This window comes from Bos grunniens, chromosome 23 (genome assembly GCF_055505025.1).
Source record: "Bos grunniens cultivar Pamir isolate PY7600 chromosome 23, Bosgru_T2T1.0, whole genome shotgun sequence".
NCBI classification, from domain to species: Eukaryota; Metazoa; Chordata; class Mammalia; order Artiodactyla; family Bovidae; genus Bos; species Bos grunniens.
In genome coordinates this window covers 36,284,852-36,303,671 of record NC_141187.1, presented here as the reverse complement: position 1 = coordinate 36,303,671, position 18,820 = coordinate 36,284,852, and the positions used below count along the sequence as shown (strand labels likewise).

General features: G+C 39.3%; 1 protein-coding gene and 1 pseudogene across 1 annotated transcript; one reads left to right on the top strand and one right to left on the bottom strand.

The window, feature by feature from the left end:
• Positions 1-5,499: 5,499 nt before the first annotated feature.
• LOC147347623 (placental prolactin-related protein 3-like) lies at positions 5,500-18,030 on the top strand. Its single transcript, XM_086370799.1, has 5 exons — positions 5,500-5,554; positions 12,130-12,311; positions 14,494-14,601; positions 17,038-17,217; positions 17,842-18,030. The coding sequence occupies exons 1-5, from the start codon at positions 5,500-5,502 to the stop codon at positions 18,028-18,030; spliced, it is 714 nt and encodes a 237-aa protein (XP_086226925.1).
• Positions 10,053-10,144, bottom strand: LOC147347624 (U6 spliceosomal RNA; annotated as a pseudogene).
• Positions 18,031-18,820: the final 790 nt, after the last annotated feature.

Here is an 18,820-nt window from a genome sequence, read left to right as displayed (position 1 = left end):
TCCAAGGGGTTGTCAGTCCAGGGGGTCGTAAAGTGTTTGACACGACTGAGCAACTACGCACCGCAAACTTCTCACATTGACATCCTGACATTTAGAAACAGTTTCTCTCACAATGTGCTTAACTACAACTCCTGCTTTTCAGTGGAAGATCACAGATAAAAGTAATATTCCATAACAGTCAAGTAATTATTTCTATCAAGGTACTTTCTGAAAGCTACTCTAGAGAAATACACTGTAGGATAAAGCAGATAATGAGAAGTATAAGAGACCCAAATACAGAAGCTGCACAACCAATCGATAATTTTCTTTTTGGGAAAAAGAATAAAACCTCAGTTTGGAATCATGTTTTATACAGAGATTTGCATAATCTTTGGAAATGTAAAGGATTTTCTACTCTAATTTTCCTTTTCCAGTTGAGAAAACCAAGCCCTAGAAAATTGAAGATAAGTTTTCCAAGTCAAAGAGCAAGTAAGTTAGGATTCTGATGAGAGCCCAGATACAGGCCTCAGTGTCCATTTGCTTCATCGTTAGGCTGACGGGCTGCTGATTGGGGTACCAGTAATGGTGCCGTCTTCAGGCTGAATTGCTTTTATTTGGGAAACCTCTATCTTTGCTCTTAACACCCTCAACTGATCGCATAAAATCCACAATCTATTGATTTAAATATTAATTACCTCTAAGAAAATATGTTAGCATGTCAAGAAAATAGGTGAGCATGTCAAAGAACTACAATTTGAAAGAAATGTACAATTCTATGGAATAGGTCACCATGGGCCTCAGGAATTGAATATCTATGCTACCTGTTCCACATTTATCACCTTGGAAGGGAAAACAAGAGTTTCATTCCCTGCCCCCCCCCCCCATTTAATCACGTTCAGTGTTTTAGTGCACGCAGGCTGCCTTTACAGAATGCCAGCGTCTGGGTGGTTTATAAACCACGTTATGTATCACAGTTCTGGAGGCTAGAAGTCCAAGATCAGGGTGCCAGCATGGTTGAGTGAGTGAGGGCTCTTCCAGGACATATCCCTAAATAGAAGGGATGAGCAAGTATTTCAGGCCTCTTTCACAAGAGCCCTAATCCCCTTCATGTGGGCTCTGCCTCATGACCTAATTGTTTTCCAATCATCCCACTTCCTAATATCGTTACTTTGGGGATTAGGTTTTCAACATATGAATTTTGGGAGAACACAAGCATTTAGACCATGGCACCCAATGAGGAGACTGACTTGTCTAAGGTAACCCAGTGCCTCATCCATACTGAATGCTCTGTGGTGCTGATAGGAAGCCAAGGACTAAGGAAGCTGAATCAGGACCAGCAGCCCCAGGTGGAGGGTCTGAGATGGCAAACTCCTTGATGGATTTCACAACAATGTAAGAGTGTTTCCAGGGTCTTCCTTGGTTATCAGTCATTGAGCAATCCCCCGCTCCTCCTATACATGTTCCAATTTCAAATATGAGTTAATTACTGAGTTCTTAGACAAAGTACCTGTTGATCAACATGGAAACATCACGACTACGCACATGAGGAAAAGGGCCTTTGACAGATACAAATTTCAGTGTGGAAAGTCCTTAAGACTTTATTCACTTCAAATAGCAATTACAAGTTTGGGGATCTCCCAAGATCATTCTTGGATTCCTAATCAGCTAGGACACCAAGAGCTCACTTAAAGCTGTTATACATGTGGTTATGGTTTATTCCAGATCTTTGATTTATTTTTAATTCATTTTTTTTATTTTTAGTGCAGTATAATTGATTTGCAATGCTATAAATGTCAGTTTTTGTTGAACAGTGAATAAGTTATACATATATGTATAACATATATATATGTTATATACAATCTTATTCAGATTCTTTTCTCATGGAGCACAGATGGGTTCCAAATAGGAAAAGGAGAACGTCAAGGTTGTACATTGTCACCAGGCTTGTTTAACTTATATGCAGAGTACCTCATGAGAAACACTGGGCTGGATGAAACACAAGCTGGAATCAAGATTGCCAGGAGAAATATCGATAACCACATATATGCAGATGACACCACCCTTATGGCAGAAAGTGAAGAAGAACTAAAGAGCCTCTTGGTGAAAGTGAAAAAGGAGAGGGAAAAAGTTGGCTTAAAGCTCAACATTCAAAAAACTAAGATCATGGCATCTGGTCCCATCACTTCACGGCAAATAGATGGGGAAACTGGAAACAGTGGCTGACTTTATTTTGGGGGGCTCCAAAATCACTGCAGATGGTGACTGCAGCCATGAAATTAAAAGACGCATACTCCTTGGAAGGAAAGTTATGACCAACGTAGACAGCATATTAAAAAGTCAAGACATTACTTTTTCAACAAAGGTGTGTCAAGCCAAGCCTAAGTTTTTTTCAGTAGTCATGTGTGGATGTGAGATTTGTACTTTAAAGAAAGCTGAGTGCTGAAGAATTGATGTTTTTGAACTGTGGTATAGGAGAGAACTCTTGAGAGTCCCTTGGACTACAAGGAGATCCAACCAGTCCATCCTAAAGGAGATCAGTCCTGGGTGTTCTTTGGAAGGACTGATGCTAAAGCTGAAACTCCAATACTTTGGCCACCTCATGCCAAGAGTTGACTCATTGGAAAGATCCTCATGCTGGGAGGGATTCGGGGCAGGAAGAGAAGTGGATGACAGAGGATGAGATGGCTGGATGGCATCAACAACTCGATGGACATTAGTTTGACTGAACCCCTGGAGTTGGTGATGGACAGGGAGGACTGGTGTGCTGCAATTCATGGGGTTGCAAAGTGTCAGACACAACTGAGCGACTGAACTGAACTGAACTGATGGGACCAGATGACATGATCTTAGCTTTTTGGATATTGAGATTTAAGCCGGCTTTTTCATTCTCCTCTTTGAACCTCATCAGAGTTTCTTTAGGTCCTCTTTGCTTTCTGCCATTAGAGTTGTAACACTCACATATCTGAGGTTGTTGATATTTCTCCCAGCAATCTTGATTCCAGCTTTTAGGACTCATCCAGTCCAGCAATTTCCATGACATGTTCTGCATATATATTAAATCAGCATGGTGAAGGCCTTGAAGGACTCCTTCACTAATTTTGAACCAGTTTATTGTTCCTTGTCTGCTTCTAACTGCTGCTTTTTGAACTGCACACAGGTTTCTCATAAGATGGGTAAGGTTGGTCTGGTATGCCCATCTTCTTAAGAATTTTCCACTTTGTTGTTGTCCACACGATCTGGTGAGGTCAATGAAGCAGATGTTGTTCTGGAACTGCCTTGCTTTCTCTGTGTTCCAGAAAATGTTGACAATTTGATCTCTGGTTCGTCTCCCTTTTCTAAACTGAGATTGAACATCTGAAGTTCTAGGTTTGAATAATGCTGAAGCCTAGCCTGGAGGATTTTGAGCATAACCTTACTAGCACTGGAGATGATTGCAACTGTTCAGTGGCTTGAACAGTCTTTAATACTGCCCTTCTTGGGAACTGGGACAAGGTTGACCTCTTCCTGTCCTTACGCCACTGCTGGCTTTTCCAAATTTTATGATATATTGAATGGAGCCTTTATTAGCATCATCTTTTAGGATTTTAAATAGCTTTGCTGGAATTCCATCACCTCCAGTAGCTTTATTGGCAGCAGTGCTTCTTAAGACCCACTTGACTTCACATTCTAGAACGTGGGGCTCAGAGTGAGAAACTACACCATTGTGATTATCTGGGTCATTAAGATATTTTTTTGTATAATTCTTCTGTGTTCTTCTCCTATCTCTTCTTGGTCTATTCTGCTGTATTAAATCACAAAATACCAAAGAGTCAAAGTGACCTTGAGAAAGAAGAACAAAGCTTGAGACCATGGCTGCTGATGTCAAATATATTAGAAAGCTGTAGTAATCAAAACAGAATGCTTTGCTTCTGGCACAAAAACAGACACATAGATCAACAGAGCAGAACAGCAAAGCCGGAAAGAAACGCACACCCGTATATTGTCGGTTAGCTTATGAAATAGGAGCCAAGAATATCCAGTGGGGAAGGACAAGCTTTACAAAATGGCACTGGGAAAACTGGATAGTCCTATGAAAAAACGGAACTGTGTCCCTCTCTTTTACCATACACAAAAATCAGCTAAAAAGGGATTAAAAGTTGAACGTAAGACTTTAAGGGATTAAACCCCTAGAACAATACATTGGGGTAATCTTCTTGCCATAGGTCTTTGCAATGAGGTTTCAGGTTTCACAGCAGAAGCAAAGGCAACAATTGCCAAAACAAACAAGTGGAACCACATCAGACTCCAAAGAAAGGAACATCAACAAAATCAATGGCAATTTACAGATTCACAGAAGATATTCCAAATCATATATTGGTTAAGGGCTTAATATCCAAAAATACATGGGAGCTACAACTCAATGGCAAAAAACCCCAAATAATCCAAATTTTTAATGGAGTGTAAGGAAAGTAAGAGTTTCAATAAATCTGAAGATTATACTGTAGATGAGAGACACAGCAAGGTTTTCCGTCTAGAACAATAAAAGCCTGTGCCTTCCTGGCATTACTTTCTTCATCTCCACTCACTTGTTTGACAATTACAGTTCAATGTGTACATTCTTTAGTCAATACTAATCACCCCACAGTGAGCTATAATATGTACTAAGAATAGCCCCACTGGGGAAAAAAAATCCTAATATTTGCATCCTTACTAATGAGGCATATCAAAAGGTAGGTAATTTCCAGAGTTTACCACTCCATTGTTTTCTATATTTCATTTCAAAATTGAGCTGCCTAGTAAGGAAAATGAGTTAAGAGACTTCAATAATATATAGATAGAAAATCAGTTTTAAAAGGGAGCATTAATGGATTATAATTTGGGGGTAATTTATTACTACTGTTGTAACTATAGTCCTTTTGGTTCTCTACTGCATCCATTAATAATTTTTATAAATATTAATACCAACACAGGGACTGCTGCTGCTGCTGCTGCTAAGTTGCTTCAGTTGTGTCTGACTCTGTATGACCCCAAAGGTGGCAGCCCACCAGGCTCCCCTGTCCCTGGGATTCTCCAGGCAAGAACACTGCAGTGGGTTGCCATTTCCTTCTCCAATGCATGAAAGTGAAAAGTGAAAGTGAAGTCGCTCAGTGGTGGTCAGACCCTCAGGGACCTCATGGACTGCAGCCTACGAGGCTGCTGCGCCCATGGGATTTTCCAGGCAAGAGTACTGAAGTGGGTTGCCATTGCCTTCTCCGGAGAATTAGGTAGGGTCGGGTATACAGACATTCAAAATTCTCCATTGATTAGTGCATCAGGCACTCAAGGACCACCCTCACTGAAGTCTTTCTTTATTGCTCAACCTACAGGTACCAGCATGGAGAAAGAGACAGCACTACTCCACAGGCAGTAGAACCCTACCTTTACGCCTCATGGCTTTCCTTAAGAAGCATTCCATGCAGCAGATTTCCTCCATCCCATCCCATCTGGCTGACTCCCCACGGTCAATAGGAGTCCTCACCCTGGGATCGTTCTACAATCCCCATGGCTCCAGCTCCCAGTTTCCGTGGACACCAGTGGACTTACAACCCTGTCCGAGGTATGAAAGGCTGCAGCATGGCTTGTCTATGTGGTTCTCACTCTGTTCAGACTGTGACAGATTAGTGAGTTCACTCCCCAACTGCTTCAAATGCCTCCCCTGTCCCAGTGGACGGCCATGGGTGCGGGGATCTCTCCCCTGCGCTTCAGCTCCCTCTCCCCCAGGTGCAGGCTGGTCCCACTTGCTCTCCTCCTTCTTTCCCCTTCCTCCTTGTCCCTTCTCTCCTTTGTCCTACCAAGTTCTGTATGGATCCGGATGTTCCTTCTCAGTAGTCAGGGAGTCCTGCCAGGATTCACCTGGTCTTCTGTGAGAACTGCTGCGTCTTTAGATGTTCTTGATGCATCAGTGGAGAGAGGTGTACCCCACTTCCACCTACCCCTCCGTCATCTTGTCCACCCCCATTTGTGCATGGATTAGAAACGAGTTTCCTTTTCTATTAAGTAACATTGCCATCACCACACACATTTAACTTTTGCTTTTTGAGGAGAACACAGGTAATTCCCACTCTCTTCAGTTCAGTCTGTCATTCAGTCGTGTCCCACTCTGTGTGACCCCAGGGACTGCAGCACGCCAGGCTTCCCTGTATATCCCGACACCCAGAGCTTGTTCAATCTCATGATTAGACCCAAAGCTCAAACTTAGATCTTCATCTTAATAATTTTTTATACATAAAAATATATAACCTTTAAAAATCTCTCCCAATTTTCCTACCCTCCAGTCTTTGGCAATCATTTTGCTACTCTGAGTTCCTTTTTTTTTTTTTTTTTTTTGGAAATTCCTTATAGTTGAGATCCTATGGTATTTGTCCTTCTCTGACTTAGTTTACTTAGTGTAATGCCCTCCAGTTTCATCCTTGTTGCCACAAATGGAAGGATTTCTAATTCTAATGGCTAAATAATATTTACCTATATATATCACATCACCATTCACCTGTTGAAAGATTGTTTCTATAACAAGGCTACTGTGAATAATGCTGCAATGAACATAGGAATACAGATCTCTCTTTGAGACAATGACTTCATTTCCTTTGACTGTATATCCAGAAGTGGGATAATGGATCACATAAACGTTCTCTTTTAAATTTCTCGAATAACTTCCACACTATGATTCCAATGGAGGTGCACTGGTATACATCCCTACCAATAGTGCATAAGCACTCCTTTTTCTCCTCATCCTCAATAACATTTGTCCTTTCTTACATTTTTGGTACTAGCCATTCAAACAGGTAAGAGGTGATATCTCTTGTGCTTTTGATCTGCATTTCCTTTGATTATTAGTGATGCTGAGCATCCTGTCATATACCTTGTGATCATCTATATGTCTTATTCATGGGAAAAATGTCTATTCTTTAAAGATGTAGCATACATTATGTTTACTATATTCCAATATATGAAATTCAGTTGTCTACCTATGTATCAACAGCAAACTATCAGATAGTGGAATAAAGAAACAATTCCATTTACTATTGCATCACAAAAAGATAAAACACTTAGAAATAAACTTAAGCCAGGTGTTGAAAGGTTTTATGCAAAACCATTAAGACATTGATAAGAGAAATTTTTAAAGAGTTAAAGATATGTAAAGTTAGGTCACCTATTCAATGTGTTTCTTGAGGTAGGATTTGTATTACTATAAACTTCCCTCTTAGAACTGCTTTGGTCCATCCTCTAGGTTTTTGATCATCATGTTTTCATTGTTCTTTGTTTCTAGGAATGTTTTGATTTCCCTTATTTCTTCAGTAAACTGTTCACTATTTAGAAATGTGTTGTTTAATCACCATGGGTTTGTGTTCCTTAAAGTTTTTTTTCCTATAATCGATATCTAGTATGATAGTACTCTTGCCTGGAAAATCCCCTGGATGTAGGAGCCTGGTAGGCTGCAGTCCATGGGGTTGCCAAGAGTCAGACACAACTGAGGGACTTCACTTTCACTTTCACTTTCATGCATTAGAGAAAGAAATGGCAACCCACTCCAGTGTTCTTGCCTGGAGAATCCCAGGGACGGGGAGCCTGGTGGGCTGCTGCCTATGGGCTCGCACAGAGTCAGACACGGCTGAAGTGACTTAACAACAGTAATAGTAGCAGTGTCATAGTGTTGCAGTCAGAGAAAATTCTTGATACAATTTCAATTTCCTTAAATTTACTGAGGTTTGATTTGTGACCCAAGATGAGGAGAATGTTCCATATGCACTTGAGAAGAAAGTATACTCTTCTGCATTTGGATGGAGTGTGCTGAAGATATCAATTAGGTCTGTTTGCTCTAATATTTCCTTCTAGGTTTATGTTTCCTTATTACTTTTCTGTTGTGTTGATCTGTCCACTGGTGTAGGTGCGGTGTTAACATGCCTACTATTATTGTGTTACTGTCAATTTCTCCTTTTGTGTCAGTTAGTGTTTACCTTATGTATTGAGGTGCTCTTATGTAGGGCACATAGTTAAAATTGTTGTCTTTTTCTTGGACTGATCCCTTGATCATTTGGTAGTGTTCTTCTTTATCTCTTATAATAGTTTTTATTTTAAGGTCTATTTTTTCTGATATGACAATTGACAATCTGGCTTTCTTTTGATTTCCATTTGCATGGAATATCTTTTTCCATCCACTCACTTTCAGTCTGTACGTGTCTCTAGGACTGAAGTGGGTCTCTTGTAGACAGCATATATATGGGTCTTGTTTTTGTATCCATTCAGCCAGTCTGTGTCTTTTGGTAAGAATGGAAGAAGATAATAGCAAATAAAACAACTGATAAAGGATTGCTTTCCAAACTACAAGCAGCTCAAACAACTCAGTCATCAAAAGCAAAGGCAAGAACTGCAAAAATAAACTAGTGAGATCACATCAAACTCAAAACCTTCTGCATAGTAAAAGAAGCCATCAGTAAAATGAAATGACAACCTATGGAACGAAAAAAAAATTTGTAAATCACCTATTTGGTAAGGGCTTAGTATCCAAGTATATATAAGAGACTCATGCAACTCATTATTGAAAGAAATCAAACAACCCAAATTATTAAATGAGCAAAGGAAGAGTAAGTGTTTTGAAAAATCTGAAGAGTAGACTGTAGATGACAGACCCTGTAAGTTTTTCCTTCCAGAACAAAAGCCTGTGTCTTCCTGGCATTGCTTTCTTTATCTCCAGTCATCTGTTTGGTGATGCAGTTCACAGTATACATCCTTTACCCAATAGCAATCACTGAACACTGAGCTATATGTGCTCAGAATAGCCTTATTAACTATAACAAACTAATAATTACATACTTAACCTTGAGGCATCTAAAATCCAATGTGATTTTCATAATTTTCCAGTCCATTGTTTTCTACATTCTATTTCAAAATTGAAACACCTAGTATGGAAAAATGAGTAAGGGACCTCAACAATACATGCATAGAAAGTAATTTAAAACTGGGAGCATTACTGGATTTTATTTTGGGGGAATGTATTATTACTAATGCTATTGCAATTTTATTCCCTTTAATTCTCTGCTATACTAGTAGATATTGATTTAAAATAGTAATAACAACATAGAGCGCATAGTACTCAAGTTATAGTAGGTTGAGAAAGACAAAGCTTGTGGGGCAGGCAGTGAAATCACAGAAAATTAGTAATCGTATCAGAACAAGGGGCAGTGTTGCCTAGAAAGAAAGCAGAGTTCTGTAATTATTTGGAGACAACATGAACAAGCCAGACGTGAGCCAACCAGCTTAAACTGTGTACCAAAAACTGCACCAGAAGGAAAATGAAGTTCATAAAAATATGCTGATGCTAAACGCCAAAATCCAGACAGTAAGAGAATAGGGTAGGGTTTATGTAGATGCTGAAAACTACTCAGAGAGGTAGACATGGAAGGAAATACACTAATGAGCATCATGAAGATCAAAGCACAAAAGGGTCTGAAAAATAAATTGTAAAGGGACTTCGTAGTCTGTTCAAAAGAATAAGAGAATCAAATTAGAAAACCAAAATATAAAAACGTGTGCACGTGATAGACCCAGAGAATGCTCAGCAGAGAAAATTTCAGCCTTAGTGACCAGCGAACGGAAGCCTCCAGCATCAGGAACAAAAACCCTGGGCAGGACTCACGACTGTGCGCTTCTGGGAACAGCCTCAGTTTCAAAGTTTGGGCACTATACCAGCAAAAAGCGAACGCAGCAAGGATTATAGCTTGCTATTGCACTGAATCACAGACAGTAGTGTTTGTCAGTTTACATTTCTCATTCAACTATAAAGTTAATGAATCACTAACCGATGATAATTGACACCATCATTTTCTAGTCAGACCCTCTTTAGTCATACAATGGATATGTGAACCTGTTATATGATCCCCAATAACAGTTTTAATAATTGAATTTCTTGATGTTTAATTGAAGGGAAATTGCTTTACAATACTGTACTGCTTTCGGCCAAACATCAGCATGAATCAGCCATAGGGATACCTGTGTCCCCCCGCTGTTGAACCTCATTCCCACCTTCCTTCCCGTCCCACCCCTTGAAGCTGTTACAGAAAAATATGGAAGGCTTCAGAAATGTGTGTGTCATCCTTGGGCAGGGGCCATGCTAATCTCCAATTTATTAATATATGTGCTACCAAAGCAAACGCACGAATAACAATTTAACAGAAAAACAAACCACATAGTCACCTACAAGTAAATGACCAATTACATTAGGAATTAGGGTATTCTGCTATATTTACCATCTCTTATAAAATCGAATTTTATAAGGTCCAAAGTTCCATGAAGGAATTAAGCATATATTTAGGCATAACACATGTATACATGCACAGAAATATATGCACACAAATTCGTCTATGTTATACAAGCTATTATTCTCCTTGGCTGTCACAATAAGCTCTTTAGTTGATAAAAGATATAGTTTCAAATTTTTCCAACTTATATGTCTTCCTTTTGAGAACTACTTTTATTTTTATCACCTAATTTTAAATAACCATTTTATTCTTAGGTACCATGCCCCTTTAAACTAGGAGCACAAAAACCTAGTAAATGTTGATATCTTATCATTAATTATGTCACCATTTTTCTGGTAAATTGGAAAAAGAATCATGTTAAGATCTCATTCAGGAGGATATAATCCCTATTTTACCAGTTCTCTTGTCCAAACTCAGTTCTTGCTCACTTCAGTCTTAAATTATGCTTACTTTGATGGATGAACAGGAAAAGTAATATTAAAATCACGCTTGCAAGAGTCTGTGATTTTATGCTTCTGTTGGTCAAAGGTAGGGGCCATGAATAATATCTGAAATTTTACAACACATCATTGAAACATGAAGGTCTAGTTCTACCATCAAAGAGGAGATGTTTGGAGATGGTTCAAAAACTAAGCACCATGGGTTGTCAGGATGTACTCCCGACCAGACAGATAAATTTTGTCCCTAAAAAGTCAAAGTCAGGAAAGGGCAGGCCTTGTTCCCAGAGCCAATGATGTTGTCTTGGGTGCTGACCAGGTAATATTCTTGTATTATCATTTGGAGATTTATTTGCTATTTTCTCGAAGAAACAAACGTAATGAGAGGATTAAAGATGCATAAAAGTAGAAGAGCTGTCAAGGTACCTAGAAGAAAGGCTAGCCAGGAGAACCAGGCCCCCACACTGATAATTTTCAAAGACTTTAACAGTGGGTGTTTTATAGACAGAGCAGAACAAATGGATAAAACCAATGTTCTAGGGTCACTGCTGTTTTGCAGTCAAAGACAAAATATTTTTCTCATTAAGCAGAGTCATCATAGATCCTGCTGTGGCTCCTGGTTACACACATGCAGACCGAGAGCCACAGGCATGTGTGATGTGACATCAGGAAGTGAACAGATGTACTGGTGCCCAGTCACCTGCATCTGCTAATAATGGGACCTGGGGAAAATTACTTGCCCTCTCCAAGTCATTGCATCTTCATTAACATAAATTGATGATCATGGTGAGATTAAAAGCTATCCCACAGGGTTACTGTGAAACACAAATTTTAAGATGTTCTAAAGCTTTGGGGAAAGTATCAAAGACATGCATGGGGTTACTAAGGTGAGTGAGCAGATCCAAGGTACAGTATCCTTATTCTCTTGGTATTCTCTTTTTACTCAACAGTAGCGATCAGTCAGTCATGTGTTTACTCTTACCCCAGCGTGATGGTAAACCACACAGATCAACTGGACTTTTCTTGTCATTTCAGTGTCTAAAATGCAAGCGTTAGTCAATGCAGAGTGAAAAAATTACAAACTCCTTGAGGGCCTCCCTGCCAGAGTCTGCAGAGTCCGAACATTAAACTGTGTTAAAAGAATGGCCTAAACACTCTGGCTCAGAATTAAGTTCCAAATGTTGGCAGAGCACAGAAGTACTTCTGAGAGCAATACAAAAATTCAGGGAGTAACCTACTTCTCCCACTATCTATCCGTGCAAATACCATCATCCATGTAAATTTACACAGAAGGCACTCCTTCTTCCCTACCCCAGGTACTACAGCACCAACTCCTGCTCAGAGCAACTGGGAAAGAGAAGGCTTCCCTCCACAGGATGGATTTGATAACCTCAGGTGACTAGATCATCTCAGAATGGTTCATGTTTTTATTTAAATAGGGTCCTGCCTGCTGCTGCTGCTGGTCATGTCAAATCTGCTCCTGTGCCAAGGCAACTCATGCCCGTCCTGCTGTCCTGACGTGTCTGACATCCCCCTGGATTTACTTAGAGAACTGTTTCTCAATGCCACCTTGCTGTCCCAAAGCATCCTTAAGCATTCCAGAATAATGTTGAATGAGTTTGTAAGTACTGTGGTGTTGGTGGTTTAGTTGCTAGTCCTGTCTAACTCTTGTGACCCCATGGACTCTAACCTGCCAGGATTCCAGATGGAACCTTCGCGTAAGTGACTGGGCTATACTGTCCTTTCAACAAGAAGGCTGCATCAGCCAAACTTCAAATAACACAGTGTCTAGGTCAAAGAAGCCATCAGCTCATAAGATGTGGAATACGAATAAAGGATCCTTTTTGTGAAATCTCAAAGATTCCTAGAAGTGCAATAACTTTTTCAATTTCCTTTCATTCATTTTCTTTTGTAAATTTCCAAAATAAATGATTTTGTATTTGTCAGCCAGGACTGCCATAAAAGAATACAATACACTCAGTGGAATAAACAACAGAAATTTATTTCCTCACAGTTCTTGGGTCTAGAAGTTCCAGATCAGGGTGCTAGCAAGGTGAGGTTCTGGTAAGAACTCTTTTTTCCCAGGCTAGATTCTTGGTGCATCCTCAGACAGGGTGGTGGGTGGGGAAGAGAGATAGAGGAAAAGACAAAGAGACACAGAGGTAATTCTCTGGTGTTTCACTTCATGAAGACACTAAACCTATTGGGTCAGTGTTCCACCCTAAGAGCTCATTTAACCTTAATGGGCGTCTGTGGTTGCTCAGATGGTAAAGAATCTGCTCTCAATGTGAGAAAGAGACCTGGGTTCTATCCCTGGGTCTGGAAGATTCCCTGGAGAAGGGAGCGGCAAGTCACTCCAGTATTCTTGCCTGAGCAATCCCATGGACAGAGGAGTCTGGTGGGCTACAGTCTATGGGATCCCAAAAAGTCAGAACCCTTTTCAAAACACAGTACTTTGGCAGTTAGGACTCAAACACATGAATTTGAAGAATACACATTTAGTCCATAATACTACCTGACATAAAGCACTTTTAGGTGGGACTGGGGAAAAGGAAGCATGTTGATTTTCTGGTGCTTCAGTGTCTCTCTGGGCTTTTTTCTCCAGGCTCAGAGTAAATAGCCGACGAATGAAAACTGCTCTGCAGTGAACTTGGTGGATGGAACATATTAAACAAAGCTGAATGTTGGTCACAAAAACAAATACTGGTAGTTTTTTTAATGCTACAAATTATTGTTTTAAGATTTGCAGCGTATAGGTTTTGAACTACAATAGAAGGGGAGTTTACAATTGGAAACAATTATTCTCTTTTTGATGAAGGTCTTTGAAAGTTGTATGTTAATTCTTTTAGGTCAATCAAGGAGCACACATTAGAGCAGACAGCTAATAAAAGGCTGTGCTAAAGGTTTCTATTAAATTCACGTAGTTCTTTTTACACACTAGTTTTTGCTTCATCCTCCATTTTTGACTGTCCATTTTTCCCCCAACTCTTCCAAGTAATCTCTTGAAATGTTCATAAGCTTCTCTAAAGATTAGTTTTTCTCTATCAATGTGTTAGCTAGATTTCTCTACTCTTATTATTCTATCCATGCTTACTATTTCCTATAGCTTTATGCCACGTTTTTCTGCCGTACCATTTTGTCCCCATAAACAACACTGTATTCTGCACCTGGGATGAACACTAAGCTTCTTGGTGTGCGGATCAGAGATAAGTCAGAGTCATAACTTATTACTCCTTGCAAGGGAATATATTGGCTCTAACCCACAGTAAACAAGAGATTAAATGGTTAAAAAGAGGTGCATGCATGCATTCTAAGTCACTTCAGTTGTGTCCACCTCTTTGCAACCCTACTGACTGTAGCCCAACAGGCTCCTCAGTCCAATGGGTTTGCCAGGCAAGAATACTGGAGTAGGCTGCTGTACACTCTTGCAAGGGATGCTCCTCAGCTAGCAATCAAACCTGAGTCTTCTTATATCTCCTGCACTGGCAGGAATGTTGTTTACTACTACCTTCACCTGGGAAGCATCAAGTATTGGTACAAAAGTGCTATATATGGTTCAAATACTAAAAAATAAATAATAATAATAATAAAATAGAGAAGGGAAAAGGTTGAACTTAGAAAATTTACATGTAAAATCATTTTATAGAGACAACATATAGAAAAAGTAGGAAAAGAATGACTTTCAAATTTTGTGATGCCCCCCGTTAAGAAAATTACAGGACTGTCAAACATGTTAATGTTTTGGTAGTGGGTTCATCTATTTAATACCCCAAAACCCTAACTAATTGCCTGATCACTTTCAGGATGAAAAGTATGCCCAGGGCAAACTGTACTATCTCACTGCCACCAAGAGCTGCCATACCAATTCCCTCCATACTACCGAAGACATGGACAAAGCCGAAAAGATAGACGTGAGTCTTTCACCTGGGTTTTTCACAAGATCATATGAGACAGTTGTAGGTTACCAGGCTTCAGATTATAAGAGGTAATGGTAACTGTACATGCAGAAAAAGGTGGAGGAACCATAAGCAATTGAAGGAAATTATATTATGCAGTTGATGAAGCATGAGCAAAATCAAGGGATGACTAAAGATCTGTAGTAGCAAGATAAATAACAGATCCATAAATTGTCCATGCAGACAACTTTAGTTCAACCAATGGATTAGACACAGGATTGCAGCTATTGTACTGTACAAAAACAGGAAATGAATGGGAACTTCCATGAGTAAAATATAAGATTGCAAAATTCATGAATATGTAAGAAACACACTCCAGTTTTGAGTGCTCCCTGTTACTAGTGAGTGCTACTTGGGAATGCTATATTGCACCACCCGAGCTCTCGCATCTGCCTTTCAAGGCTCTCCTGATACTGCTTCTACTTCTCTGACACCTCCTTCATTCGTCATTCTCAATGAATCCTCCATCACCTTTTATTCTTAATTTGTAAGTCTCCCCTACAATGGCCTATAACATATTGCCTTGCTTTTCATGGCCACAATTGCATCTGTTCTGAGCACAGCACAGTTTACATATCAAGCCTCAATCATATGGCAGCTCCAAATTTTTACCCTTATGATCCCTCCTTTCTGATTTCCTGCATTATCCTTCGTCCTAACACTATTTAAAATATTTTCACATGCATCCCCCCTTAAAATACTAACTTCTCTCTCTACAACTTTCTTAATGATACCAGCATTCTTTTCCTCTGTTAAGATAATTGAAGGAAATTATATTATGCAGTTGATGAAGCATGAGCAAAATCAAGGGATGACTAAAGATCTGTAGTAGCAAGATAAATAACAGATCCATAAATTGTCCATGCAGACAACTTTAGTTCAACCAATGGATTAGACACAGGATTGCAGCTATTGTACTGTACAAAAACAGGAAATGAATGGGAACTTCCATGAGTAAAATATAAGATTGCAAAATTCATGAATATGTAAGAAACACACTCCAGTTTTGAGTGCTCCCTGTTACTAGTGAGTGCTACTTGGGAATGCTATATTGCACCACCCGAGCTCTCGCATCTGCCTTTCAAGGCTCTCCTGATACTGCTTCTACTTCTCTGACACCTCCTTCATTCGTCATTCTCAATGAATCCTCCATCACCTTTTATTCTTAATTTGTAAGTCTCCCCTACAATGGCCTATAACATATTGCCTTGCTTTTCATGGCCACAATTGCATCTGTTCTGAGCACAGCACAGTTTACATATCAAGCCTCAATCATATGGCAGCTCCAAATTTTTACCCTTATGATCCCTCCTTTCTGATTTCCTGCATTATCCTTCGTCCTAACACTATTTAAAATATTTTCACATGCATCCCCCCTTAAAATACTAACTTCTCTCTCTACAACTTTCTTAATGATACCAGCATTCTTTTCCTCTGTTAAGCTTATTAATAAAGAAGATGATCAAGTAAAGGAAAAAGTCAAAGAGAAAAAAGAGGAGGGATTTTTCAATAATCTTAAATTTAAAGTTTATTGAGAGTTCACTACATGGTCTTACATTTTACTCAGCACCTTAGGTGCATAACTATATTTAATCCTATTCAGTTCTCTGTTCTTTACCAGTAAAACAGTTCATGACTGTAAAGAAATCAAGCATATTAACTAGAAATTTTCAGCCCCCAGGATTTTCATGCTGAATTCTGGTAATAGTAGTGAAGTAGGGGGAAAAACCCTCCATTGTGAATCCCACTGATGCTGTTACTAAAGACAACGCTATGCCATTTTCTGCCCGGACACATGTCAACAAAACAGACTGTTCTGATATCAGCAGGGGGCTGGTGTTGGGATCAGCTGAGGAGAGAAGCCTGTTTAGGAATGTCATGTCTTCTTCCTTGTCTCTTTGTTGTAATATCATAAAACAATTACCAATAAAAAATCAATATGGAGGACCCACCTGATTCATTAATACGAATGAATCACTGGGTGTCAATGATGTGGGCACAGGTGGAATCCCTCTTTCCTGGGTCAGGCACTGCAGCACATACTGACTTGCGTAAATACTTAGATTTCTCTCGAGAAAATACACAACATAAAAGAACTCACCGAGTGGTGGTAGAATTTCAGGGGACAAAAGAAAATTCTTCATGGTATACATTAGAATGCATCAGAAGAATTAGTTCCTAGCATAGCCTAGATTTTTAATAATTCAGCAAAGTGTGAACTAATAGCTTACATTTTATACTTTTCTAACTTTCACTACCCTCTAAAATCTCTGCATACACATAGGAATAACCAAAAGTTTTTTAGGTCAGCTGCTCTAAGCAAAGATCACATGTTACCAAAACCACTTAATTATGATTATTTTAATGAGAATGTTTCTTCTGGTTGCTTAGAATGAAGACCTTAGTAAGTGGATACTCATGTTACTGTACTCCTGGCATAGACCTCTGAATCATCTAGTCACTGACATGCGGGGTATGATCGAAGTCTCAGACACTATCCTATCAAATGCCAAAGAGAACGTGAAAAAAGTAGAAGAACTTCAAGCATTCATAGAGAGGCAATTCTGCCAGGTGAGCATCCTGCAGAGGGCTTTCTTGCTTTGTTCATGAATGAAAGAGGTCACCTCTGTAATGCATAAGGTGTTTTAAAATATCTCATTTTGCAAGAAAAAGTTCATGACTAGTATATTCTAGACTGCTACTACATAAAGCAGGAGCCTAGTCATTCATAGTGATAGATTCTACTGTAAAGGAATCAGAATTTCACTGCAATTTTTGACATGTGCAGTCTTCCCTGAATTGCACACAATTCCATCAAAAGCTTGCCTCTTCCTGGGCACTGGTGGTTGAAATATTTTCAAGAGTATGAGAACTAGAGAACAGAATTTCCAAGATCAGAATTTTCTTCAAAGTAATCCAGGAGATATGCTATTGAAGTTCCACTTGTCTTCTTTCTCTGTTCTCATCAAATCAAAGGATGAGAGTAAGAAGGAAGAAAAGAGAAAGGTAAAACTAAACTCGAGTTATGTTTCTACTTTTTAGATTCATAGTAGTTTTCTCATAGGCTGGCTCCAAAATCCATATCTAGATAGTTTTATATTCATATGTCTTCCCCAGATCTTAATTTGATAATTAGAAGGAACAAAACGAATCCTCATAAAGCACATAAGAACTCATTATCTTTTGGGTATTCAGATTATTATTCCAGTAATGCGGAAGATGTTGGAGAATAATATTTACTGGTCGGGACTCCCATCCCTGTTGTCCAGCGATGAAGATGTGCGCCATTCTGCATTTTATAGCCTGTTCCACTGCCTGCACAGGGACACACTTGAAATTGACATTTACACCAAGATCCTGGCACGCCGAATGATCAACACCTAGTGCTAAATCCACATCCATGCCATCCAGGTCTGAGATTATCAGAATCATCTATCCCATAGCAAGCTTATTTGAAATTTACAGCGTTTTAATGCATGTTCTGTGAAATGGGTCTCCTCTTAAAAAAATAAACACAGACTCTGTAGAGATGTCAAACTCTATGAGGGCAATTTGTCAACATTTCTTATTTTCACTTAATAGAAAATCAAAAGAAAATCTACCCCTACAATTCAGAGAATGAAGCTCCTACTAAAATTAGGCACAAATAACAGAAGCTGGCATTACAAAGAAGATCATTAAGAGATTACGTAAGAATCACAGCCAGTTATGCTGGGTCATGTTATTAGAATCAAAGAATTAGACAATTGTTCATGGTTCTGGTCATGCTACCAAGAAGACTGAATTCTCAGGATTCTTTATGAAACCCAGCCATGAACTGTCAGCCAACTATCACAGTGTTACACCAGAAAATATAAGTGCTTTGCACCTTTGTATAAATAGCATGAGCTTTACTGAACTGTCTAAAGATTGTTAGGATGCTGTATTAGTTCTTCTGGGTTGCCATAACAAAATATCAGAGGCTTAAAAACAATGGAAATGGATTTCCACAGCGTGGTCATGCAGGGTCCATTCTGGTCACTCACTTCTTAGGGTATCCTCACACAGGGGAGGGCTCGGGAGCTCTGTGTGTCTCTTATATATAAAAGCACTCATCTCATTGAAGAGACTCCATCCTTACAACTCCATCACCACACAAAGGCCCAACCTAGGATTACCATAACCATGAGAATCA

Coding starts and splice junctions, on each gene's coding strand:
- LOC147347623 (XM_086370799.1), top strand. CDS start 5,500: ATGGCTCCAGCTCCCAGTTTCCGTGGACACCAGTGGACTTACAACCCT. Junction 5,555..12,129: donor GACTTACAACCCTGTCCGAG/GTATGAAAGGCT, acceptor TTATTTAAATAG/GGTCCTGCCTGCTGCTGCTG. Junction 17,218..17,841: donor TAGAGAGGCAATTCTGCCAG/GTGAGCATCCTG, acceptor TTGGGTATTCAG/ATTATTATTCCAGTAATGCG.